The sequence below is a fragment of the Salvelinus sp. IW2-2015 genome, linkage group LG26, assembly GCF_002910315.2.
Source record: "Salvelinus sp. IW2-2015 linkage group LG26, ASM291031v2, whole genome shotgun sequence".
In the NCBI taxonomy this organism is placed as follows: Eukaryota; Metazoa; Chordata; class Actinopteri; order Salmoniformes; family Salmonidae; genus Salvelinus; species Salvelinus sp. IW2-2015.
Window position 1 is genome coordinate 4,359,043 of NC_036866.1, and position 27,963 is coordinate 4,387,005.

General features: G+C 42.4%; 1 protein-coding gene across 1 annotated transcript in view; it reads right to left on the minus strand.

The window, feature by feature from the left end:
• The window catches only part of LOC111952957 (choline transporter-like protein 5-B), an 83,244-nt gene that overhangs the window by 5,146 nt on the left and 50,135 nt on the right, over window positions 1-27,963 (minus strand). The window contains exons 4-21 of the mRNA XM_023971999.2: window positions 24,783-24,867; window positions 23,470-23,554; window positions 23,206-23,334; window positions 22,524-22,584; window positions 22,200-22,323; window positions 12,114-12,197; window positions 11,861-11,970; window positions 11,166-11,303; window positions 7,678-7,777; window positions 7,448-7,540; window positions 7,074-7,161; window positions 4,968-5,230; window positions 3,448-3,542; window positions 3,237-3,340; window positions 2,989-3,062; window positions 2,782-2,852; window positions 2,439-2,527; window positions 1,861-1,945 (exon numbers count right to left, since the gene is read on the minus strand). Coding sequence (XP_023827767.1) covers window positions 1,861-1,945; window positions 2,439-2,527; window positions 2,782-2,852; window positions 2,989-3,062; window positions 3,237-3,340; window positions 3,448-3,542; window positions 4,968-5,230; window positions 7,074-7,161; window positions 7,448-7,540; window positions 7,678-7,777; window positions 11,166-11,303; window positions 11,861-11,970; window positions 12,114-12,197; window positions 22,200-22,323; window positions 22,524-22,584; window positions 23,206-23,334; window positions 23,470-23,554; window positions 24,783-24,867 — 1,878 coding nt within the window. The remainder of the gene's footprint in view (window positions 1-1,860; window positions 1,946-2,438; window positions 2,528-2,781; window positions 2,853-2,988; window positions 3,063-3,236; window positions 3,341-3,447; window positions 3,543-4,967; window positions 5,231-7,073; window positions 7,162-7,447; window positions 7,541-7,677; window positions 7,778-11,165; window positions 11,304-11,860; window positions 11,971-12,113; window positions 12,198-22,199; window positions 22,324-22,523; window positions 22,585-23,205; window positions 23,335-23,469; window positions 23,555-24,782; window positions 24,868-27,963) is intronic.

Here is a 27,963-nt window from a genome sequence, read left to right on the forward strand (position 1 = left end):
GTGGGTTAACTGCCTTGTTAAGGGGCAGAACAACAGATTTTTACCTTGTCAGCTCGGGGATTCATCTTGCAACCTTTCAGTTACTAGTCGAATGCTCTAACCACTAGGCTACCTGCCGCCCCACAATTTAGGCGTATGTTCAGTTTATCTATCCGTAGCATTGCACATTAAGTTTTGAACTGTGTCTGTAACAGTGCCAATAAATATGGTGGACATAAAGTGCCTCTTCAACCAAAGACTAAACAGCCATTCAAATAATCATGCTAGACAGAAAAGCCACCTCAGGGTTATTTTCCAACACATGAGAGCGCCTAAAAATAGCTCTGGGATGAAGTTTCCCCTAGGTACAGATCTAAGATCAGCTTCCCCAATCCTAACCTTAACCGTTGTTGAGGAAAATGCTAAACTGACCCAAGATCAGTGTCGAAGGGCAACTTCACCCTACACATGACCTTACATTACAGTACATGGAACCATTGCACAAACACAGTAGTGTCACACGGGGGCGCCCTTGCCCTGCATCACCCCACAACCATCTGCAAAAGTACACCAATTGCATCCGAAATACAGAGATCTCCTTCTGCAGTGTATGTGCCTCTTGCAGTGTATTGGGCTAATGGCAATTTCACCCACGTCCACTGTGCTGCTGCAGCGCTCTCTAAGTAAGGCAGAGATCAGCAGTGTCGGCACGGCAGAGAAAGAAAGGGACAGAAGCATGACAGAGAAAAAAGGCAAGTATCAGAAGTATCAACGGCGGTGGCAGCGAGAGGGAGGAAGTTGAATAGACATAACCCCCACCCACATACACCACCCTCTTGGGTCCTGCCATGTCCTGCCAAGGCCTTCCTGGTCAGTCCTGACCAGTTAGATCACCTCCATTCATGAGTCCAGCCCAGCCATAAGGTCCTGCTCTAGTATCCTCCAGACCACAATCACCCCCACACACAGACGCTGAATGGGTCAGTCCTTCAGTGTATCAAGTGTTCTGGCTATCAGGAGAAAGAGGTTCAGTGTTGTGGCCTATCAGAAGAAAGAGGTTCAGTGTTGTGGCCTATCAGGAGAAAGAGGTTCAGTGTTGTGGCCTATCAGGAGAAAGAGGTTCAGTGTTGTGGCCTATCAGGAGAAAGAGGTTCAGTGTTGTGGCCTATCAGGAGGAAGCGTAGAGCTTGGAGCCCTGCTCCCTGCGGAGGATCCTGTGCAGTTGAGGGGACATGTAGAAGGGCTTGAGGGGCGAGCCGTCGTTCCTCTCCAGGTCTTCACCTGATCCAGGACCGACGGAAGACGAAGCATTGTCACAGAGGAGGAGAAAAGGAGGAGAGACGAGGAGGAGAGGAGCAGACAACGTATAGGTAGGAAGGCAGAGAGAGAAAGAGAGAAAGAGAAAGGAGTTTGAGCCAAACAATTTAGAAAGCCAAGCAGGGAAATTAATTAAGAAAAAAAGCTGATATAGGTTTCAGTCAGCCAAAATGGCCAGTGCATTATAGCCAACTGGTTCAGTGATTAGTATGCAGCAGAGGAAAAGTTCGATAAATATAATGCATATAGCACAGGCCCTATACAATAGTCTTCACTGCAAGAACATGCAATATAAAATATTGAATTAGTAAAACAATGATAGTAGTGTAAAAAAAATATATCACGCAGTGCAAGAATAACCTTTTTCTGTCTTATGAAAATAACTGTACACCGCTAATGATATAATAGAGAGCAACACGAAGTAGAAATGGAGAAGCATTCAATTAGCTCCCAAAGCTGCAGTCAGATCCAACACAAACCCTGGAGTGTACTCCCTGTGTATCATATAAACACCCTCACACCCCGGACTGGCCTGTATTTAAAAGAGATGAATGGTGTACTTACAGAAACAAAGGAATAAGGTGTCCACACACATAGCATAGACGTTGAAGAAGCCATGGGCGATCAGGTAGGATCCAAATATCACCGTCTGACAATGGCAGAAAAGTCCAAGTCAGTAAGCACAATAAAGCTTACCGTATGCTTCCCAGTCAAAACAGTTTGCGCATATATTATCACGAAATTGTGTGACGTTTGTGTTATTTTTGGTTTTCTGAGTTTTTGTTCCAGCTGTTTGTGCAGACAAAAACATTTCTTGAGGCAAGTCGAAGTTTGGTTGATTAGACAATAGTAATACACCTAGTCGGAGTAGGAACGTGAAGTGTTTGTCATTCAACGAGTGATGACTAGTTTTCATGCACATTYTTTTCGGCACCAAACATCTTAGCTAAATGTAAAATTGTGCGAACAACATTAACATTGCTGTTATTTTCTAGTTATTCAAGCGAATGTCTTTAGGGAGTATGAGAGCATAGAAGTCGCTTCGCCTAGCCAAGTTCAGCTACAAGCAAACAGAACCTACGTATGCGGGCGCAATTATCAACAAGCAATGCTGACTCATATGATGTAAGTCTATTTCTTACCAGTAGGGGGACCCAGTAGTAATTTAGTGATGGCACCTCCTCTTGAATAACTGGAATCTTACGGGTGAAGAAGAAGAATGCTAGAACACCTGGGGGGGGGGGGATCGGAATCCTTAATAACAAAATAACAACCTGAGCAAACACTGACAAATGTACAATTAGTGTAACATAGTATCTATGGACATTGTCTTATAGAGAACGCCTCTGCCGAGAACATTGTAGTACTCTTTTCCAGCGTGTGTTGTTTATTTAGTCAAGTTCATGCATTGGGTAATTTTAACATCAGCCCTCATAGTTAAACATACCACAAGGTTATCACCAGTGTGTGGGAAAGGGAACTCACCAACACTCCCTGAAATAAGCACTTTTCCCAAGAAGAGGAGAAAGTCTGTCACCTTATCCAGCACTGCCACCCTACAGAGGAGACAACTCATTGGAGAAGCCCAGAGGCCCAGAGAGAGACATTCACCACCATGAAAGACAGACAGACACAAAAAACTGTCTGAGGGACAGACAATCAAACGAACCGATACAAAAGACCTTGTCTTACCTTACTACGTTCCTCATCAGGAGGAAGAAAGCATCTTTGGCCGAAGTGCAGAAGCTCTTTCCATATATCGCCATCTAGGGTGAGAAATTCAAAGTAAGACCATGTTATTCACGATTCCAACACTTTCTGTGAGATGGTTATCAAATAGCATGATCACAATAGTAATGGGTGTACTAACTACTGAAATGCCTCAAAGGTACTGGATGGATGGTTTGAAAAATATTTTGACTGAAACTACCCAGACTCACCATGATGTAGGCGTTCCTGTTCATGAACTTGATGAAATGTTCGAGGCACCAGAAGCAGCATTTGAGACAGCAAATCAGGAAGCGGGCAAAAGCATTGTGAGCACCTGAAAAATACATGATGATCATCTTCATGAAAATATTCCATAGAAATATACAGTACTGTATGTAAACATACGAAAGGCAGTGGGTTAAGTACGAGCAGGAAATCCACCTTTGAGTTTGTGATCCAGATACTCTAGAACGATGCGAGACATCTGCACCAAGGCCAGGATCAGAGAGCCAAATGCCAGAGAGCCTGTGTGGTACCTGGGAGGTACACAATACACTGTATTACTAATACAAAATAGAGCTTTATATCCACCACACACACACACACTTCCCATCATAGGTGTAAAACCCTCAACACACGTAAGACCAGTTCCCTCAACACAGATTATGTCTCGTCTTGGATTTAAAGGCTTAATGGAGAATCTGAAATAGTTTATTAGTGCAGTACTAGGATAACTCCCTTAGGGAATATCTCTTCAAGCAAGATGAGCCAATATAAACTATACTGAACAAAAATATAAAAGCAAAATGCAACAATTTCAACAACTTTACTGAGCAAATCAGTCAATTTAAATAAATAAATTAGGCCTTAATCTATGGATTTCACATGACTGGGAATACAGATATGCATATGTTGGTCACAGATACCTTAAAAAAAAGGTAGGGGCGTGGATCAGAAAACCAGTCAGTATGTGGTGTGACCAGTATTTTCCTCATGCAGCGTGACATTTCCTTCGCATAGAGATGATCAGGCTGTTGGAATGGCCTGTGGAATGTTGTCCCACTCTTCTTCAATGGCTGTGCGAAGTCGCTGGATATTGGCGGGAACTGGAACACGCTGTTGTACACGTCGATCCAGAGCATCCCAAACATGATCAATGRGTGACATGTCTGGTGAGTATGCAGACCATGGAAGAACTGGGACATTTTCATCTTCCAGCAATTGTGAACAGATCCTTGCACATGGGGCTGTGCAGTATCATGCTGAAACATGAGGTGATGGCGGCAGATGAATGCCACAACAATGGGCCTCAGGAGCTCGTCACGGTATCTCTGTGCATTTAAATTGCCATCAATAAAATGCAATTGTGTTCATTGTCTGTAGCTTATGCCTGCCCATACCATAACACCACCGTCACCATGCGGCACAACGTTGACATCAGCAAACCGCTCACCCACACAACGCCATACACGTGGTCTACGGTTGTGAGGCCAGTTGGACRTACTACTAAATTCTCTAAAACAACGTTGGAGGCGGCTTATGGTAGAGAATTGAACATTAAATTCTCTGGCAACAGCTCTGGTGGACATTCCTGCAGCCAGCATGCCAATTGCACAGTCCCTCAAAACTTGAGACATCTGTGGTGAAATAACTGCACATTTTAGTGGCCTTTTATTATACCCAGCACATGTGTAATGATCATGCTGTTTAATCAGTTTATTGATATGCCACACCGGTTAGCTGGATGGACTAACTTAGCAAATGAGAAATGCTCACTAACAGGAATGTAAACAAATTTGTGCAGAAAATGCATCTGGAACATTTCTGGGATCTTTTATTTCAGCTCATGAAACATCGGACCAACACTTTCCATGTTAGTTCATATTTTTGTTCAGTGTCCAACTCAACACCATCTTCACCTTCCTTATGCGTTAAAAACCTGTACGACTGTGTCAGCCTACCGTACAGCCCTGCTAAAGGAGGAAAACAAGGGGCATGATGGTATGTCTTGGGGCTTCTTCAGGGCCCAGTAGTAGGAAGCGAAGGCCCCGGCCAGGGTGCACTGTCCCAGGGCGATGGTAAAGTTGACCAGCCACAGGAACATCAGTACGTTGCACAGCTGCAGCACAAAGATGTAGTGGTGGTAGAGGCTCTCGCCGCCGTAGAAGGCAAAGGTGCACTGGGAGCCCGGGCACACCGTGGTCACGTTGGTCTGACTGAACGTCTGGGGAGAGATAGAGGTAAGTTATTGGGTTAGAAGGAAATCGCACCCTATTCTCTATTTACTTCTGGCCAGAGTTTACAATGGCACCCTATTCCCTATACAGTTCACTACCTTTGGCCAGAGTTTACAACGGCAAACTACTCCCTATATTGGGAATAGGGTACCATTTCAGTTTTAAATTGTAATGAAAGACCAAATGTAGCCAGAGTTAACAGATGTTGTCACTGGCTAGATACAGTTGAAGTCGGAAGTTTACATACACCTAAGCCAAATACATTTACATTTTTTTTCACAATTCCTGACATTTAATCCAAGTAAAAACTCTCCGTCTTAAATCAGTTAAGATCACCACATTATTTTAAGAATGTGAAATGTCAGAATAATAGTAGAGAGAATGATTTACTTCAGCTTTTATTTATTTCTTCACATTCCCAGTGGGTCAGAAGTTTACATACACTCAATTAGTATTTGGTAGCATTGCCTTTAAATTGTTTAACTTGGGTCAAAAAAATGTTTGTAGGCCTCCTTGCTCACACACGCTTTTTCAGTTCTGCCCACAAATTTTCTATAGGTTTGAGGTCAGGGCTTTGTGATGGCCACTCCAATACCTTGACTTTGTTGTCCTTAAGCCACTTTGCCACAACTTTGGAAGTATGCTTGGGGTCATTGTCCATTTGGAAGACCCATTTGCGTCCAAGCTTTAACTTCCTGATTGATGCCTTGAGATGTTGCTTCAATATATCCACATACTTTTTCTCCCTCATGATGCCATCTATTTTGTGAAGTGCACCAGTCCCTCCTGCAGCAAAGCACCCCCACAACATGATGCTGCCACCCCCGTGCTTCACGGTTGAGATGATGTTCTTCGGCTTGCAAGCCTCCCCCTTTTTCCTCCAATCATAACGATGTTCATTATGTTCAAACAGTTATATTTTTGTTTCATCAGACCAGAGGACATTTTTCCTTTCTTCCTTGCTGAGTGGACTTTCAGGTTATGTCAATATAGGACTTGTTTACCTGTGGATATAGAAACTTTTGTACCCGTTTCCGCCAGCATCTTCACAAGGTTCTTTGCTGTTGTTCTGGGATTGATTTGCACATTTCGCACCAAAGTACGTTCATCTCGAGGAGACAGAACGCATCTCCTTCCTGAGTGGTATGACGGCTGCGTGGTCCCATGGTGTTAATACTTGCATACTATTGTTTGTACAGATGAACGGGGTACCTTCAAGCGTTTGGAAATTGCTCCCAAGGATGAATCAGACTTGTGGAGGTCTACAATTTGTTTTCTGAGGTCTTAGCTGATTTCTTTTGAGTTTCTGAGTTTGAAGGTAGGCCTTGAAATACATCCACAGGTACACGTCCAATTTACTCAAATTATGTCAATTAGCCTATCAGAAGCTAAAGCCATGACATCATTTTCTGGAATTTTCCAAGCTGTTGAAAGGCACAGTCAACTTAGTGTATGTATTCTTCTGAGAAACTGGAATTGTGATACAGTGAATTATAAGTGAAATAATCTGTCTTTAAACAATTGTTGGAAAAATTACTTGTGTCATGCGGAAAGTAGATGTCCTAACTGACTTGCCAAAACTATAGTTTGTAAACAAGAAATTTGTGGAGTGGTTGAAAAACAGGTTTTATTGACTCTAACCTAAGTGTATGTAAACTTCTGACTTGGATGATTTGTACTGCTGCCAAGCACACTGAGCTGAATTTCAATAAGCTGTAAGCTACTCCAATTCAGGGTGTCAAGGCCAATAACATACAGTATTCTAGGAGTGTGCAATACAGCAATAACGTCAATGTGACAAAGAGGAAGACAGTAAAAAGAATCGCGAACCTCTGGATCACAGGTGAGGTTGGCATACATGCATTTGTCCTGCGTCGACATGACCTTGTAGACAGCATCACCAGATGACGCTAAGAAGCTGAGGGCAAAACCAGTCAAGGGCAACACGGAAGAATAGAAGCAGTGATAAGTAACAAAATGTGTGCCTGCCTATGAGCCATCTACATTGGGATTTCCACTACAGGTTCAGCAGTTTCAATAGGTTCAATTCATCCAGTCTTTATCTCTATGATGCCATTGGTGACAGTTCAGGATGCTTCACATGTGTAGCTACAATGGGCAAAGCTGCATGTAAAGATAACTGTGTAAAAGTGTACACACACACAGTGAGGACGAGGCTGAGAAGACATACATAGAGAGGATACACAGCAATGACTGCCCAGTACGCTATGCAGATGGCCAGCAGCACAAATGTGATGATCGGGTAGAAGAGAGTGGACATGATGTAACCAATGGCCCTGGAGAAAAGAGAGAGACAGAGAAGGGGGAGAAAGTGTGAAAAAATAATAGTTAAAAGTTTTAACTCACAGATGCTGGTTTCATTGGAAGTGACACAACAAGACGTCCGACTTAATCTCCTGAGAGAAGAACTCACCTGCTCCCCTCCTCCAGCAGAGCGATGGCGATGCGTACTCTCCTCCTCAGGAATATCAGGATGACTATGATGACCGCCTCAATGACTGATAGGGAGATCACTGCAATACAAAATATTACCATTGAGTAGAAAAATCTATATTCCTTTACAGCAGAGGTGGACAAAAGAAAAATCGATCCTCTCAGGCCACAGCATCTCCTGGGATTTGCCAAATTAATTTAAACAATATCAGTTTTAATTTAGTATTTTATGTAAATTCAGGGCTTGTCTGTAAAAGAGACCTTGGTCTCAGTATGACTCTCTGATAAAATAAAAGTGAAATAAAAATAAATCAATAAAATACAGTTATTAACAGGAAGGCCTACGGTTTCCCTGCTCTAATTCATTTGCTGATTGAGAAATAAGAACAAAACTAGCAGACACACCCAACTGCATCCCTAGCAACTTAGAGACCCTGCACCTTGTGACACAGTAAACTGAGTTGTGGCAGCCTTGTGCTCGGCTAGTGTGCTATGTATGCCGTGCCGTGATTGTTACTGTTGATGGTATCTGGAAATGTGCATGTACACCCCATCTACTGTTGCTAGCCCCAATTCTGACTTGTGCTCTAATATCTGCTTCACTGATTTCTGCTCTTGTAAAATAAAGTGTGGGTTCACAGCTCCAATCCAGATGTGTTGGTCATTACTGAGACGTGGTTAAGGAAGAGTGTTTTGAATACTGATGTTAACCTTTCTGGTTATCACCTTTTTCGGCAAAACAGTTCTTCCAAAGGTGGGGGAGTGGCAATTTTTACCAAGGATCACCTTCAGTGCTCAGTTGTCTCCACCAAGTCTGTTTCCAAACTATTTTATTTGCTGGTTTTAAGCATTAAAATGTTTAATATTTCTTTGTTGACTGTTGCTGGGTGCTATCGTTCTCCATCAGCACCGACCTGTACCCTACCTGCCCTAAGCTCTCTCCTGGCCCCTTACACTAAGTCTGAATTTGTCCTGCTAGGTGACCTCAAATGGGACATGTTTAAACCACCTGACCAAGTCCTAAAGAAATGGGACTCCCTAAATCTTTCTCAGATTATTACCAATCCCACAAGGTATGACTCCAAACACCCAGAAAAGGCTGCTATCCTCACAAATAATCCTGATAGGTGTCAGTCTGGTGTTTTCTGTAATGACCTTAGTGATCACTGTTTTACAGCCCGTGGTCATAATGGCTGCTCAGTGAAACGACCTGTCCTGATTTGTAATAGATGCTTGCTAAAAAACTTCAATGAGAAAGCCTTTCCTCATGAACTGGCTTCCGTAAAACGGTATAGAATCAGCTTGTCGAAGACGCTTGGACCTTCTTTTTTGATATTTTCAGTGGTATTGTTAACAAACACGCCTCCATAATTWTTTTTTTTTTTTAAACAGGTTCAACCGTGATCTTTTTTTTCACCTTTATTTAACTAGGCAAGTCAGTTAAGAACAAATTCTTATTTTCAATGACGGCCTAGGAACAGTGGGCTAACTGCCTTGTTCAGGGCCAGAATGACAGATTTTTACCCTGTCCGCTTGGGGATTCGATCTAGCAACCTTTCGGTTACTGGCCCAACGCTCTAACCAATAGGCTACCTGCCGCCCCAAAATTACTCCATCTCAAGAATTGCATTTGGCGAAAGGCTCCGCACACGCATACTCAGGCTGACTGGCTATCGTTCAGGCAAATGAGAAATAAGTGCACTCAGGCTATCCGGAAGACCAAAGTCAGTTACTTTAAGGAGCAGTTCTCTCTCTGTGGGTCTAACCCCAAGAAGATACGGAAAATGGTTAAAGACCTGGAGAATAAATCCTCCTCCTCACAGCTGCCCATGTACCTTAATATTGATGATGTGGTTGTTACTGACAAGAAGCACATGGCTGAGCTCTTTAATCACCACTTCATTAAGTCAGGATTCCTATTTGACTCAGCCATGCCTCCTAGCCCGTCCTACATTTCCTCATCTTCCACCCCATCTAATGCAACTATCCCCGATGCTTCTCCCTCTTTTTCCCCTACCCCGCTACAAAGTTTCTCCCTGCAGACAGTCACTGAGTCCGCGGTGCTAAAGGAGCTCCTGAAACTTGACGCCAAAAAAACAACTGAGTCAGATGGTTTAGACCATTTCTTCTTTAAGGTTGCTGCCCCTATCATGCTTCTCCTTCTTTTTCCCCTGCTTTGATACACAGTTTCTCCCTTCAGGCAGTCACTGACTCCAAGGTGCTAAAGGAGGTCCTTAAACTTGACCCCCAAAAAACATCTGGGTCATCGCCAAGCCTATCTTAAACCTTTTTAACCTGTCTCTCCTTTCTGGGGAGGTTCCCATCGCTTGGAAGGCAGCCACAGTTCGTCCTTTATTTAAAGGGGGAGATCAGGCTGATCCTAACTGTTATAGGCCTATATCTATGTTGCCCTGTTAATCAAAAGTGTTGGAAAAACTTGTCAATAGTCAACTGACTGGCTTTCTTGATGTCTATAGTATCCTCTCGGGTATGCAATCTGGTTTCCGCTCAGGTTATGGATGTGTCACTGCAACCTTAAAGGTCCTCGATTATGTCACCATTGCCCTTGATTCTAAGCAATATTGTGCTGCTATTTTTATTGACTTGGCCAAATCTTTTGATACGGTAGACCATTCCATTCTTGTGGGCCAGCTAAGGAGTACTGGTGTCTCTGAGGGGTCTTTGGCCTAGTTTGCTAACTACCTCTCTCAAAGAGTGCAGTGTATAAAGTCAGAAAATCTGCTGTCTCAGCCACTGCCTGTCACCAAGGGAGTACGCCAAGGCTCGATGCTAGGCCCCACACTCTTCTCAATTTACTTCAACATGATAGCTCAGGCAGTAGGAAGCTCTCTCATCCATTTATATGCAGATGATACAGTCTTATAATCAGCTGGCCCCTCCCCGGATTATGTGTTAAATGCTCTACAACAAAGCTTTCTTAATGTCCTACAAGGTTTCTCTACACTTAACCTTGTTCTGAACACCTCCAAAACAAACGTCATGTTGTTTGGTAAGAAGAATGCACCTCCTTCCACAGGTGTTATTACTACCTCTGAGGGTTTAGAGCTTGAGGTAGCCACCTCATACAAGTACTTGGGAGTAAGGCTAGATGGTACACTGTCCTTCTCTGAGCACATATCAATGCTCCAGGCTAAAGTTAAATCTAGACTTGGGTTCCTCTATCGTAATCGCTCCTCTTTCACCCCGCATTGCTGTGTTGTTGTCTTAGGTCTCTCTTTATGTAGCGTTGTTGTCTCTCTTGCTGTGATGTGTGTTTTGTCCTATATTTATGTTTAATTTTTAATCCCAGGCCCCCGTCCCCACAGGAGGCCTTTTGCCTTTTGGTAGGCCATCATTGTAAATATCTGTTCTTAACTGACTTGCCTAGTTAAATAAAGGTTCAATAAAATAAATTAATAAATAGTATCCCCCTATGCTTAAATAACGGGATAGTGGATGGTCACTCACTCAAGATGAGCCAGGTTTGACTGAGCTGCAGGTAAACACTGAAGTCTGTCTGAAAGCCGATGTCAGAGATGGTAACATCACCATCACTGTGTGGCTTCCCTCTCAGTGTACTGAACTCCCAGTAGCAGTGCCAGATCCCTGAGAGAGAGAGAGAGAGAGAGAGAGAGAGAGAGAGAGACGGAGAGACGACGTGAGAAGAGAGAGAGAAGAGAGAGAGAGAGAGAGAGAGAGAGAGAGAGAGAGAGAGAGAGAGAGAGAGAGAGAGAAGAGAGAGAGAAGAGAGAGAGAGAGAGAGAGAGAGAGAGAGAGAGAGAGAGAGAGAGAGAGAGAGAGAGAGAGAGAGAGAGAGAGAGAGAGAGAGAGAGAGAGAGAGAGAGAAGAGAGAGAGAGAGAGAGAGAGAGAAAAAAAAAATGAAAATAAAAAAGAGAGAGAGATGTGAAGTTATCTGCTACATTTGGTTTTCCATGACAACAGTGTGTTGGTTTGCCATGACAACAGAGTGTTGGTGACAGTTGGATGTTAGAAGATGTGGACACTGTCTCCCACAAATCTATATACAGTAGCGGTATGTTACCTTAAGTACAGTATGGGCTGGTGGAGTGTGGGTACTGTACTCAGACTAAAGACGGCATTAGGCTCTTTTACTGAGGCTAAAGTTGATTAGTGGCAGAGTGTGCTGTATTGTAGTACTAACCATAGCCCACCACAGCGATGACTCCAAAGATGATGAGCCACAGGAGAACTCCGGCTGTGAACCGTAGCAGCAGGATAAAAGCCAGGCTGACCACCATGGTTATCACCAGACTCTTAGACACACACACACACACACACACACACACACACACACACACACACACACACACAACACACACACCTTTATGTCAGAGTGAAAACCACAGTAAAACACACATATGGCACTCACAGACGCACAGAAACGCGGGTCTTACATTAAAATCCAGTACCAGGAGCTGGCGTAATCCTCAAATATCTTCATGCCAACCTCCTTGGCATCTAGCAGACTGGTAATGCCACTGTGAGAGAGGAAGAGGTGGAGTGGGATAGACAAATATAGTGGGGTGGGAGGATTGTGGAAGAAAAAAGGGAGATAGAGAGCGAGAGAGGAGAAAGAGAGGGAGGGAGGGAGAAAGAGAGGGAGGGAGGGAGAAAGAGAGGGAGGGAGGGAGAAAGAGAGAGTGAGAACATGTCCACAAAGGGAGAAACATTGACTTATACTGACCTGTGTTGTATAACAGTGACTCTCTTATTCACACAGCAGGTCATGACACACTGCAGTTTATGATGGGGTTGTACAACCCTGGGAGACTGCACAGGCCTCCCTGCACAGGCCTCCCTGCACAGGCCTCCCTGCACAGGCCTCCCTGCACAGGCCTCCCTTATAAATACCACAAGTCAACATCAGTGTTATCAAAGTGCTAGGAAGCAGCGATGCTCTCTATGACTCGGAAGCAGCAGGTTACTACTCTACAGCAGTTACAGATGAATCGTCTGATTAGAACAGGACAAAGAAATGGGTCTGGATTATTAATTATTCCTGAATCTCTTTCCGTCAAAACTACATGTACAAGCAGGGTATGGTAACGGTTCAATGTACAAGCTAGAGAAAGAGGTGATAGCAAAAACCACCTAGAATACTTTGATCAGATATCCACTGTAACTACAGAGATTCTGTAAAATCATGCAAATATCTGGCTTTGTGATTCCTCATTATTGCATTGGTAAACTGGCAACGTTAACACAAGTTATATTGTTCATAATTTAAATTGTAGATATCTCAACTAAAAYATCCCCGATGTTTTTGCTCACTAGACTTTCAGCCTCTACAGGACTGGTGGACAGCAGTAGCATGAGACTAGAACCAAYCTTCCACTGGAACTGTGTATAACACCAAGCACCAATCTGTTTTATGAGGACAGCTACCTCATGTCAGGAGCAAAGCTCACTCTAGGAGTTCATTTAATCTGGGCCATCGAACTTCTATAAAAATCCCTATAGTAGCACAAAATACAATTTACTGAAGTAATTTTGTTGTTATGAAAAAGAGAGTCCCTGATCTCCATCAGTACTAATGAAACCATTTGTTAACTTGTATTTAACTAGGGAAAAACACATTGAGACCTAGGTCTCATTTGCAAATGTGCCCTGGGAACGATACAAAAAATAAAATTAGACAATTTAAAACACTAAATTAAATAAATAGCAAATATTATATACACAATCATACAAAACAAAAACCTTTATCACTATAAAAATCCCTAACTTTTCTCCTAAAATGACCCAGAGACAACAACACATCCAAACATTACTTGGAGATTATTCCACATGATAGGGACCTGGTAGGAAAAAGTAAATTTACCCAACTCTGTGGATACACGTGGCGTGCTGATGTGCCTAATGCACTCAACAGACCAGATATTAACAGATGGAGTTCAGCCAGTCGAAAGMAAAATAATAGATGCTAAGTTGGAGTGGTTGGTTGTAGGAAGTGTAATTGGCCTGAAATGCTCTGTCCTTGGACAGCTTGTTGAAGCGCTTGACATTCAGGGGGAAATATGGGAAAGGCACTGGGGTGGACAAATCACGTGTAAGGGTGAGATGAGCTTCAGCCATGCCTGAGGGGTTCACCACCAGGCGAAAAGCTGAGAGATTACAAAAATGGCCCTTTAACATTGCTGTAATTTTATTTAATGGGAAATGAAGGAGCTGTCACCCTAACAGTGGTTGAGGTCATACAAAGTTCAACATTTGGGTGAGATGAAAGATAACATTACACCTGTCATAACAAAAGCATCACTCCAGTCAAAACAAAAACATTACACCAGTCAAAATAATAGCATTACACCAGTCAAAACAACAGCATTGCACCAGTTAAAACAATGGCATTATACCTGTCTAAAAAATAGCATTACACCAGTTAAAACAATAGCATACCAGTCAAAACAATGAGGATGACATTAGACGACTAGTCAACAATAAGGACATCAATCTGAACCCCTACAAATCAGCCGGGCTAGACAATCTGGACCCTCTGTTTCTAAAATGATCTGCCGAAATTGTTGCAACCCCTATTACTAGCCTGTTCAACCTCTCTTTCGTATCGTCTGAGATTCCCAAAGATTGGAAAGCTGCCGCGGTCATCCCCCTCTTCAAAGGGGGAGACACTCTAGACCCAAACTGCTATAGACCTATATCTATCCTACCCTGCCTTTCTAAGGTCTTCGAAAGCCAAGTTAACAAACAGATTACCGACCATTTCGAATCCCACAGTACCTTCTCCGCTATGCAATCTGGTTTCAGAGCTGGTCATGGGTGCAACTCAGTCACGCTCAAGGTCTTAAACGATATCATAACAGCCATCGATAAGAGACATTACTGTGCAGCCGTATTCATCGACCTGGCCAAGGCTTTCGACTCTGTCAATCACCACATTCTTATCGGCAGACTCAACAGCCTTGGTTTCTCAAATGATTGCCTCGCCTGGTTCACCAACTACTTCTCTGATAGAGTTCAGTGTGTGAAATCGGAAGGTCTGTTGTCCGGCCCTCTGGCAGTCTCTATCGGGGTGCCACAAGGTTCTATTCTCGGGCCGACTCTCTTCTCTGTATACATCAATGATGTCGCTCTTGCTGCTGGTGATTCTCTCATCCACCTCTACGCAGATGACACCATTCTGTATACCTCTGGCCCTTCTTTGGACACTGTGTTAACTAACCTCCAGATGAGCTTCAATGCCATACAACTCTCCTTCCGTGAATTCCAACTGCTCTTAAATGCAAGTAAAACTAAATGATGCTATTCAATCGATCGCTGCCCGCCCGTCCAGCATCACTATTCTGGACGGTTCTGACTTAGAATATGTGGACAACTACAAATACCTAGGTGTCTGGTTAGACTGTAAACTCTCCTTCCAGACTCACATTAAGCATCTCCAATCCAAAATTAAATCTAGAATCGGCTTCCTATTTCGCAACAAAGAATCCTTCACTCATGCTGCCAAACATACCCTCGTTAAACTGACCATCCTACCGATCCTCAACTTTGGCGAGGATCTTGGTGAAATGTCATTCACCAAAGCCCCATAWACTACCCACCACTGTGACCTGTATGCTCTTGTTGGCTGGCCCTCGCTTCATACTCGTTGCCAAACCCACTGGCTCCAGGTAATCTACAAGTCTCTGCTAGGTAAAGCCCCGCCTTATCTCAGCTTACTGGTCACCATAGCAGCACCCACCCGTAGCACGCGCTCCAGCATGTATATCTCACTGGTCACCCCCAAAGCCAATTCTTCCTTTGGCCGCCTTTCCTTCCAGTTCTCTGCTGCCAATGACTGGAACAAACTGCAAAAATCACTGAAGCTGGAGACTCATATCTCCCTCACTAGCTTTAAGCACCAGCTGTCAGAGCAGCTCACAGATCACTGCACCTGTACACAGACCATCTGTAAATAGCCCATCCAACTACCTCATCCCCATGCTGTTTTWATGTATTTATTTTGCTCCTTTGCGCCCCCGTATCTCTACTTGCACATTCATCTTCTGCACATCTACCATTCCAGTGTTTAATTGCTATATTGTAATTACTTCGCCACCATGGCCTATTTATTTCCTTACCTCCCTTATCTTACCTCATTTGCACACAATGTATATAGACTTTTTCTGCTGTATTATTGACTGTATGTTTGTTTATTCCATGTGTAACTCTGTGTTGTTGTATGTGTCGAACTGCTTTGCTCTATCTTGGCCAGGTCACAGTTGTAAATGAGAACTTGTTCTCAACTAGCCTACCTGGTTAAATAAAGGAGAAATAAAAAAATAAAAAAAATAGAGCAGTCATAACATCAAGGCACAAGTACAGCAGACAAAGTGAGTGCCACTGAGTCTGGTGGCTTGAGGCTCAGAGATAAATCTTTCTGGTTCAGAGACTGAGGGAAGGATAAGTTAGAGGACATCATCCCTGCTCTGTCAGAAGCAAAGAACACACTGTCAGAAATGGTCTTCAAAACAGTTTCATCTCATGACAAGGACATCAGAATACCACCTTCATTTTCAGCTACGAAACTCAATTTTTGTGTTCAGATTGACTTTCATAGACTGAGGTAGGCCTAAGACCTATATATAACTTGTGGTAATTACTGTGGTAATAACGCAAATTACTACACTAATCTGAGGGTGCTCTTTTCCAGTTTTACTAAATKAAATCTTTGCAAACATTATGATAAGAAAGAAGGAACACGTTGACGAAGGAACACTTTGATGAAGGAACACGTTGATGAAGGAACACATTGACGAAGGAACACATTGACGAAGGAACACGTTGACGAAGGAACAAGTTGATGAAGGAACACGTTGACGAAGGAACACGTTGATGAAGGAACACATTGACGAAGGAACACATTGATGAAGGAACACATTGACGAAGGAACACGTTGGAACGAAGGAACACATTGACGAAGGAACACATTGACGAAGGAACACGTTGAACGAAGGAACACATTGACGAAGGAAACACATTGGACGAAGGAACAAGTTGATGAAGGAACACGTGACTGAAGGAACACGTTGATGAAGGAACACATTGATGAAGGAACAAGTTGATGAAGGAACACATTGACGAAGGAACACATTGATGAAGGAACACATTGATGAAGGAACACACTGGTGAAGGAACACATTGATGAAAGCCAGGAGGTGACGTGACACTCAGCTTTGAAAGACCAATAGTACATCAACTGTAAGCTACATTGTTACTCTTTGTTAGGGCTTTGATATCGATGTAAGCTCCACATCATACAACATTTAGAGGTAATCTGTCCCCTTTCCTTTCCACAGCCACAGTTAGAGAGGAGCAGCAGCAGATTACCGATGATGCACAGTCAAGTGGGAAGGTTAGTTTGAAGACAGCGAACTCGGGCTACAGAAGGTTGAAATACTGTAACTAGTTTGAGACGTTTCCAATCCTTGCTGCATGGCGATAACTTGGCTATGAAGGAAAAGCATTCAACTGGTCATCAATTCCTTGTTTCAAAGGCAAACGGGTTTAAATCAATGCAACCATGGAATTTGATGCACTAATGATGGCAACTCATTGATACAAAACTATCAAGACCCTGCATTTGTCTTAATTKCTCCTCTAATCACTCCCACCAGTTAATCTAAACGTATTGAAAGTTTTAAAGACTGTACTTGCATAAGCATGGAGAAAGTCACTTAACTGTACTACTCTGAAGCTACAGCATACGTTGTATTTTCATGCAGACATGCATAGACGGCTTTCAATATGCATGAATGATCCACACTCCACACGTTATTAGGCATGAGTCTCATTGCCTAGTTGTCCTACCCTGCAATAGCTGTCCAGTTGACTCTGGGTTCAAGGGTGGAATCCCTATGACCCAGGGGCGCAACTTTCACTGGGGACGGGAGGGGTCATGTCCCCCCCACATTCTGAAATAGCATTTTTTTCATCCCAGTTTTATCATTTGAATGTGATACAAAACGAGGCAACCGTGTGCTTCAGGACTATGTGGATGCCTCCGAGTGGTCGGGTAGGCTGCTTGGAGTGTTTAACTTCTCTAGGATAGGGGGCAGCATTTTCACTTTTGGATAAATAGCGTGCCCAATTTCAACTTCCTTCTACTTATCCCCAGAATATAAAATATGCATATTAGATTTGGATAGAAAACACTCTGAAKTTTCTAAAACTGTTTGAATCATGTCTGTGAGTATAACAGAACTTATGTAGCAGGCAAAACCCCGAGGACTAACCATTCAGATTTTTTTTTGAGGTCTGTTCAATGAGTTTTCATTGGGATACTAGATTTCTAATCAACATGTTTGCAGTTCCTACCGCTTCCACTGGATGTCACCAGTCTTTGGAAATTGGTTGAGGTTAKTCCTTTRTGCAATGAAGAAGTACGGCCATCTGGAATCAGTGTAACGTTATGTGTACTGTTTGAGAGTTGCGCAAGACTAGAAAAGTAGCGTTAGTTTGTTGTCCAAACAGATAGACCCGTCTTCAATTTGATCGATTATTAAYGTTTAAAAATACCTAAAGTTGTATTACAAAAGTAGTTTGAAATGTTTTGGCAAAGTTTAGAGGTAATGTTTTAGATATTTTGTAGTGACGTTGCGCGAATTGGAAGCTGTTTTTTTCTGGATCAAACGCGCCAAATAAATGGATATTTTGGATATATATGGACGGAATTAATCGAACAAAAGGACCATTTGTGATGTTTATGGGACATATTGGAGTGCCAACAAAAGAAGCTCATCAAAGGTAAGGCATGATTTATATTTTATTTCTGCGTTTTGTGTTGGCGATGTCATTCACTGCGCCTGCAGGGTTGAAATATGCTACACTCTCTTTGTTTACTGTTGTGCTATCATCAGATAATAGCATCTTATGCTTTCGCCGAAAAGCCTTTTTGAAATCTGACATGTTGGCTAGATTCACAACGAGTGTAGCTTTAATTTGGTATTTTACATGTGTGATTTAATGACAGTTTGATTTTATATAATTTTTTTGAATTTGGCGCTCTGCATTTTCCCTGGCTATTGGCCAAGTGTGACGCAAGCGTCCCGCCTATCCMAGAGAGGTTAACCAACTGGATAAAATAACAATAATAATAAATTATTATGTAACCCCCACTTCTAAAACCAAAGTTACGCCCCTGGTTTCAATGCATTCGCATTCCCAAACATCAATGAGGCCTCAGTGAACAGATTTGTGCAGCGTTAGGTCTGCTGGTCAAAAATATTAAACCATTTGATACCATCACCCATAATAGGTCTTCCACTTATGCAACAGTCTCCCTCAGCCTCGACAGTATTTCTACTACACAAAGGGACGTTGAGGAGAGCAGTACTTACTTGTACAGAAATTCTAACTATCAAATCAAGCTTTATATACACACAGCACATTTCAGACATGGAATGCAACACAATGTGCTTTACAGGAAGAAAAAAAACACTGAAAAAACACTGAAAATAAAACCTGAAATATTTACTACACCACAAACATAAGATAAAAAAACAAAAGAATGACAGAAACTGAACAACTAAAAAGCACCCTAAGGAAAACCAAAGCTAAAAATATTGTTTAAGATCTCTTAAATATGTCCACAGTTTCAGCCCCCCTCAGGTTCTCTGGCAGGCTATTCCACAGGCTGGGGGCATAATAACTCTAAGCTGCCTCTCCATGCCTCTTGGTCCTAGGCTTTGGGATAGTTAAAAGGGCAGTACCAGAGGACCTGAGGGACCTACTGGGTACATAACTTAAAAGCATGTCTGATATGTATTGTGGTGCAGAATCGTGAATAAAAAAAAAAACAATCTTAAAATTAATTCTAAAATTCTCCGGGAGCCAATGCAGAGACCTTGAAACAGGTGTAATGTGTTCTSCGTCTGGCCTTGGTCAGACCCATGCTGGAGCATTCCGTATGTTTTGCAGTTGACCAATGGCTTTCTTGGATAAACCAGACAGGAGAGCATTACAGTAGTCAAGTCTGCTTGTAATAAATGCATGGATGAGTCTCTCTGTATCAGCCGGAGAGAGAAACGGCCGCACCTTGGCAATGTTCCTCAGGTGGCAAAAAAATATTTTAATCACGTTCTAATGTGTGATTCAATATTTAGATCAGTATCTAAAATAACACCTAGGTTTTTTACCTGGTGTTTTATCTTTATTGCCCAAGGTGCTTTGGCTCCAACAATAAGAACCTTGGTCTTGTCTTGATTTTGCTGGAGGAAGTTGTGAGACATCCAAGTATTTAAATCACTAATACAATATAATMATTTATACATGGAGCTAAAATCCTCTGATGACACAGAAATGTAAAATGGTGTATCGTCTGAGTAGCAGTGCTTTCTGATAACGCTGCCAAGGGGTTATTGAACAGTATTTTTCACTGAKTTATGTTCACCAATGATGACAAAAAACTCTCGACAGGTCCTAAACCAACTTAGAACTGGACYGGASAGGCCAACCCACCTCTCCAGTCTGTGAAGGACATCATGGTCAACAGTGTYRAATGCAGCAATTAAATCTAAGAGTACAGAGAGCTGTTTGGCATCTGTTKGCTCTAAGATCATTTACTACTTGAACTAAGGCTGTCTCTGTGCTGTGGTGGGCACAAAACCCAGATTGGAATTTTTCAAAAATACAGTTGGCACATTAAAAAAATATTTAGCTGTTTGAACACAAATTTCTCCAGAATTTTGCTTAAGAATGGAAGGTTGGAAATTGGCCAAAAATTGCTAAGAGCTGATGAATCTAGATAACTTTTCTTCAGAAGGGGTTCCACCATAGCAGTTTTTAGTGAAGTGGGGAAAGTACCTGTGAACAAGGAGTGATAACTAAAGGCTCCCTCTTCTTCAGATATGCAATTAAAAACTGTTTTGAAGAAGATGTTGGGGATAGGATCAAGAAGGCAGGTAGAAGGCTTAAATTGTGAGATCACTTTCCTGAGCATGTCTGTGTCAACCAGGGAAAATTACTCCATAGTGCCTTTGCCTGGTAGGCTAGGGCACATATCAAACTTCTCATCAGGTCTTGCTTGACTGATACCCAGCCTAACGTTGGTTTTCTTATCTCTAAAATATGCCGCAAACTCATCACATTTATATGTGGAGGATAATTCACATACTGTAGGTTGGCGGGGGTAGGATTTACAGGCCATCAATGGTCGAAAAGAGCACTGTCAAATTATTCTGATTAATAGTGATCAAGTTAAAAAAATGAGCCGTCTGGCATTTCTAATTGCCCTTTTATATATGCCATATACAGTGCATTCGGAAAGTATTCAAACCCTTTGACTTTTTCCACATTTTGTTACGTTACAGCTTTATTCTAAAACAGATTAAATATTTTTTTATCCTCATCAATCTACACACTATATTCCATAATGTAAAAGTGAAAACAGGTTTTCAGAAATGTTTGCAAATGTATAAAAAAAAATCTAAATKAAATACCTTATTTACATAAGTACAAGTATTCAAACCCTTTGCTATGAGACTCAAAATTGAGCTCAGGTGCATCCTGTTTCCATAGGTCATCCATGAGATGTTTCCACAACTTGATTGGAGTCCACCTGTAGTAAATTAAATTGATTGGGCAGAGAAGAATGGGAGAAACTCCCCAAATACAGGTGTGCCAAGCTTGTAGCGCCATACCCAAGAAGATTCAAGGCTGTAATCGCTGACAAAGGTGCTTCAACAAAGTACTGAGTAAAGGGTCTGAATACTTATGTAAATGTGATATCAGTTAATTTTTTTTTATACATTTCCCCCAAAAATATCAAAAAAACAGTTTTTGCTTTGTCATTATGGGGTGTGTAGATGGATGAGGAAAAAAAAACAATTTCATCGATTTTAGAATAAGGCTGTAACAACAAAATGTGGAAAAAGTCAAAGAGTACTGTCACGTTTACTCCCGCTCTCCGGCGCTCRACGCCGCCAGTTGTTCATCATTATGCAGACATGCCACCATCGTTACGCGCACCTGCGCCTCATGACACTCCCCTGGACTCCATCACCTTCATCACACCACACTCCCCTTGGTTCTTTCCTCAGGTGTTATTGACTCTGTTTCATGTCTGTACGCTTTTCCTGTTTTGTACTATGTTCTACTTATTATTACATATGCACTCCCCGCACTTGCTTCCTGACTCCCAGGGTACACGTTACAGGTCTGAATATCTTCCGAACGCACTAAATATGTMATTAATAAATAGAAAGTGTTAAAGTGTTAATTTTGTTTCAGTAATGGTTTACTTGAATTTAATTGGCTATGAATGACATTGGCTGTAAGTCTGATATAATTTGTATGTTAGCCTATCAGTCTATAAATAGATAGCAATAGCTAGGTTTCAATCCAATTGGCGACAGATTTTCACGTGAATATTCTAAAATCCACATAAAGAAAATATGCAAATTTTCCCTCCAGTGGTGCGTTTCCACCAAACTGCCTCGACAACATTTCGACTACAACAAAGGGACATTGAGGAGAGCAGGACTTACTTGGCAGCGTCCCTGAGATCGATCACGCTCCTCGTTTTACCTAACCCGTCTTTGAAGTCCGTCTTGTTGGCGACAGTTAGCGTCCCGTTCCTGGTGATGAAATCAGGGAAGCACCTCTGAAGGACTGAAACACACAAACAAATATTTAATGGCTAAGAATAATGTTTCAATGTCATACACTGTTGAAAAGTATCACTTTCCTTTCCCAACTCCTAACACATAATGCCCCCTCCCACAGAACCTAAGTCTTAGGTTAGACCGTCTGAATCTTAAGTCACCATAACGATAGTGGAGGAACTGTGTGTAGAACCTGGATTCACTTACAAGGTCTGCTTGGCACTATCATAGATGGGCAGTCCTCATCTCTCAAGACGTGTGCAACTGACTAAAGGGAGACAAGAGWGGAAGAAGACGTCAAACAATGTAAATTCAGTGACGTCAAATCCTCAGAGTTTAGTTTTTATACCAACTCATAGGTTAGGATGACTGGTAGGACATCCTATCACCATATCCTATGAGTTTGCCATTATCCAAAAGGACCATGAGGAGAGTGGGCGTGTGGCTGAGTTGAATAGGAACAGAACAGAAGACTGTCATACATTACAGACTGGTAGGGAACCCTTCCTGAGTCATTTGTATTTTTAGCACTCTGGTCTCGGTGCAGACTAAGCGCACACCCTTTTCCTCCCTCTCTCCCCCTTTCAGTCCCTCCCTCTTTGCCACAGAACTTTTACATCTCATTATGTTTCCTTTACATAATACATTACATAGGCCTAGTACTTATAAAGCAATATAGTGTTTTTCCGTATAATTAAATGTACAACAAGATATACTCTAATTGCAGCAACTAAATGACTTACTGATTCTAATAAGATTGCCATTTCTGAAGAGTCTTGGTCGCTACTGACTTCTAGACGGATAACCATTACAGATGACATCTGTTCAGAACACTCAAGGACTTGATAAGGTGAGGCCATAAGTGACTGGAGGCATCAGGTCTCTGTACCTTTCTAGGATTGTCGAAGCCTGGCTTGCAGAACTGCCTGTAATACTCCCAGTAGCTGTTGTTGTACCTGTAGTTGTACTGCATGTCTAGGTATGTGGCAAATCTGTCTGGGCACTTGGAGACACAGAGCTGAGAAGAGAGAGATAGATACAAACATTCATCAATGCTTAACAACAGAGAACACTGACCTTGTATAATCAAGCAAGAAAAAACGAGCAGGAACATAATAGCATAGTGTGTGCCGCGTAAAGAGGGACCTCTTACTTGGGTTGTAGGGCACTGGAGGTTAATGAGAACGGCAGGATTGGCACATTGCAATATGTTGAAGTAGAATAATATGGCTTTGTTGCTGTAACCACAGTGAAATGGAGAGAATAGTCATTCGTTTTCCAACACACACAATGACAGTTTTATTAGAAAATCCTGCGAACAAATTTTGTATTGAAACTAATGGCAGATTGAGCTGCCTGTCAAACAGAGGCAGGACACAGTGTAAACACACAGTGTAAACACACAGGGTGCAGGGGAGCCTGTGGTGGTGGTTAATGCTACTTTAAATGCACTTTTCATACATGCCACGCAAAGCCCTATACAAACAAAAGGGGGGATTACTGTACAGCAGGGCTCTGCAGAGTTCCTGGAGAGCTACCCTCCTACAGGTTTTCACTCTAGTCCTGTTCCTGGAGAGCTACCCTCCTACAGGTTTTCACTTCATTCCTGTTCCTGGAGAGCTACCCTCCTACAGGTTTTCATTCCTGTTCCTGGAGAGCTACCCTCCTACAGGTTTTCACTCCATTCCTGTTCCTGGAGAGCTACCCTCCTACAGGTTTTCACTAAATTCCTGTTCCTGGAGAGCTACCCTCCTGTAGGTTTTCACTCCATTCCTGGAGAGCTACACTCCTTTACATTTTAGTCATTTAGCAGACACTCTTATCCAGAGCGATATACAGTAGTGAGTGCATATATTTTTGAACCTATTTTTCTTCCATGGGAATTGAAMCCACAACCATGGTGTTGCAAGCGCCATGCTCTACTAACTGAGCCACACGGAAGCCACACCCTCTTGCAGGTTTTCACTCCAACACCAGTTGTAACTAACCTGATTCACCTTCTCAATCTGCTAATTATTAGAATCCGGTGCGCTAGATTAGGGTTGAGTGTAAACCTACAGGACAGTAGCTCTCCAGGAACAGGGTTGGAGAGCCCTGCTGAACATAGAAGGGTAGCATAAAATGACTATGTTTCAAATATTACAGACTAATACAACTGACATTTACTGAGGCCGGATATTAATCGTAGAGAAAAGCAGTTTGTCAGCATTATGACTTCTCGCACGTTGTTCCTGCTGTATTGGAGGTGTCAAAAGTGTTTAAGCCAACACCCCTCCCAGGCTGCTTACAATCTCTTCCAAGTGCAGAATTCTTTTAGAGGATATTAATGTGAAGCCACACTTGTCCTAAGTGCAATTTCAATGATATAGTACTATACCTATCCATAGTAACTATATAGTATACATAGTACTGTAGATACAATACATTTTTCTCCAAACACAGATAGCGGTCTTTCTTTCTACTTACGCGTTGGGGGTCCCCTGCTGTCCACAGAACTGTCCGTGGCTGTCAGTGGGGTAGACCACCTTCCTGGGGTCGCCATGTATCCAGGCTGCAACCAGACAGACGGCCACATCATTAGCCTCATTCACAGACCTGTCATATGTCAATCACTCTGGACATGAATGAGTGATAGGATCTGCCTGACTGTGTATGTATTGGAATATTCTGACAGTCTAATGCACATGCACAAGTTGTCTCGACCTCTGAATGCTCAGCTATGAAAAGCCAACTGACATTTACTCCTGAGGTGCTGACCTGTTGTACCTTCTATAACCAATGGGATTATTATTTGTCCCTGCTGGTCATCTATAAATGTTTGAACATCTTGAAGAACGATCTGGCCTTAATGACCATGTACTCTTATAATCTCCACCCGGCATAGCCAGGAGAGGACTGACCACCCCTCAGAGCCTGGTTCCTCTCTAGGTTTCTGCCTTTCTCAGAGTTTTTCCTAGCCACTGTGATTCTACATCTGCATTGTTGCTCTTTGGGGTTTTAGGTTTCTGTATAAGCACTTTGTGACAACTGCTGATGTAAAAAGGGCGTTTTGTGATTGATGTGATTGACTACCATGATCATTTCAGCCCACAGCTACTGTACATCAGTATAAAAGCAGGTCAAATGGGATCCAATATAGACTGCTGTTATGAATCACAATCAGAAGCCAGATATGAATATATTAGTGTGTCAAGCTGAGACCTGGCTGTTCAGACATTACAGGACAACCCAAAAAAGTCTACGTGAGAAACTTAGAGAGTGATAATACGAGTGAAAAGCACTAACAAAACCAAGGCCAAGGTAATCCAATCATTCCAACACTTTCTCCATGTAACGGCTTTCTTCTGTGGACGAAGGAGAGGACCAAAGCGCAGCGTGGTTAGTGTTCATCATGTTTAATAAAGAACATAAACGTGAGCACTACAAATACAAAAACAACAAATGTGAAAAACCGAAACAGTCCTATCTGGTGCATAGACACAAAGACAGAAGACAACCACCCACAAAACCCAACACAAAACAGGCTACCAAAATATGGTTCCCAATCAGAGACAATGACTAACACCTGCCTCTGATTGAGAACCATATCAGGCCAAACATAGAAACGGAAAACTAGACACACAACATAGAATGCCCACTCAGCTCACGTCCTGACCAACACTAAAACAAAGAAAACACAAAAGAACTATGGTCAGAACGTGACACTCCACCAGTCTGCATCTTTTCAGGCTTCAATTCACGTTGCAATCCTCTGTTCAATAGTTTTTCTAACCTGTTCAAAACATAAACAGCAAATAATGACCTAGGAAGACAATAACATATTATTTTCTAGCCTGCCTCACACAGTTGGGAGGATGAGAAAGAGAAGTTATGCACGAGGAAGAGCACATGGGAGGAGAAAGAATGAAAAGCTCTTCATGTAATTGCTGACATGCCAGTGTCTATTTGAAGTCACCTCCATTTTCATGGCTCTGGCTCTCTTAAAGTAATTGGGCAACAGACAGTCCTTCCTCTGCCCAGACTCGGACGTGACTACACTGCCAATCGAAGTCTGAGAGGGACTCCACTTTGAGAGAAGACATCACCGTTGATTTCATTTGACTCACTGTGTGTGTGTGTGTGTGTGTGTGTGTGTGTGTGTGTGTGTGTGTGTGTGTGTGTGTGTGTGTGTGTGTCAGACTTAGGTGTGTGTGTGAGGAGATTCACATGATTGATTCCAATCTACTGAGAGGAACCACTGGGAGTATGCTGTGTTTAACTGCTCTAATTAAATGCCTTAGAGGCCAGAGGTCATTACCCATTTCTCTAGAGAACATGCTCTAAACTACAATCAGAAGATTAGAGCACAGATTAGGGAGATGCCATAGAGCAGTGGTTCCCAAACGTTTTATAGTCCCGTACCCCTTCAAACAATCCACCTCTAGCACCAGGGTCAGCGCATCATTGTAAGCCTGCCACACACACACACTATACGATACATTTATTAAACATAAGAATGAGTGTGAGTTTGTCACAACCCGGCTCGTGGGAAGTGACGAAGAGCTCTTATAGGACGAGGGCACAAAAAATAATAATCAATAATTTTTCTCTTCATTTAACCATCTTACATAAAACACCTTATCGTTCATTGAAAATTGTGAATAACTCACCACAGGTTAATGAGAAGGGTGAATTTGAATGATAAACATAACTCTGCAATGTTGGGTTGTGTTGGAGAGAGTCTCAGTCTTAAATCATTTTCCACACACAGTCTGTGCTTGTATTTAGTTTTCATGCTAGTGAGGGCTGAGAATCCACTCTCACATAGGTACGTGGTTGCAAAGGGCATCATTGTCTTAACAGCGCGATTTGCCAAGGCAGGATACTCTGAGCGCAGCCCAATCCAGAAATCTGGCAGTGACTTCTGATTAAATTCAACTTTCACAGAACCGCTTGTTGCAATTTCGATCAGGCTCTCTTGTTAAGATATCGGTAAGTGGACTAGAGGCAGGGCATGAAAGGGATAACAAATCCAGTTGTTTGTTCCATCCGTTTCAGGAAAGTACCTGCGTAATTGCACACCAAACTCACTCAGGTGCTTCGCTATATCACATTTGACATTGTCCGTAAGCTTGAGTTCATTTGCACACAAAAAAATCATACAATGATGGAAAGACCGGTGTGTTGTCCTTGTTAATGCAGACAGAGAAGAGCTCGAACTTCTTAATCATAGCCTCAATTTTGTCCCGCACATTGAATATAGTTGCGGAGAGTCCCTGTAATTCCAGATTCAGATCATTCAGGTGAGAAAAAACATTACCCAGATAGGCCAGTCGTGTGAGAAACTCGTCATCATGCAAGTGGTCAGACAAGTGAAAATTATGGTCAGTAAAGAGAACTTTAAGTAAATAAGCTTGTCTCTCAACTCAAAAAAATGTGTCAATACTTTGCCCCTTGATAACCAGCGCACTTCTGTATGTTGTAAATGTGTTACATGGTCGCTGCCCATATCATTGCATAGTGCAGAAAATACACGAGAGATCAGGGGCCTTGCTTTAACAAAGTTAACCATTTTCACTGTAGTGTCCAAAATGTCAGGCATTCCCTTGGCAGCAAGAGCCTCTCGGTGGATGCTGCAGTGTACCCAAGTGGCGTCGGGTGCAACTGC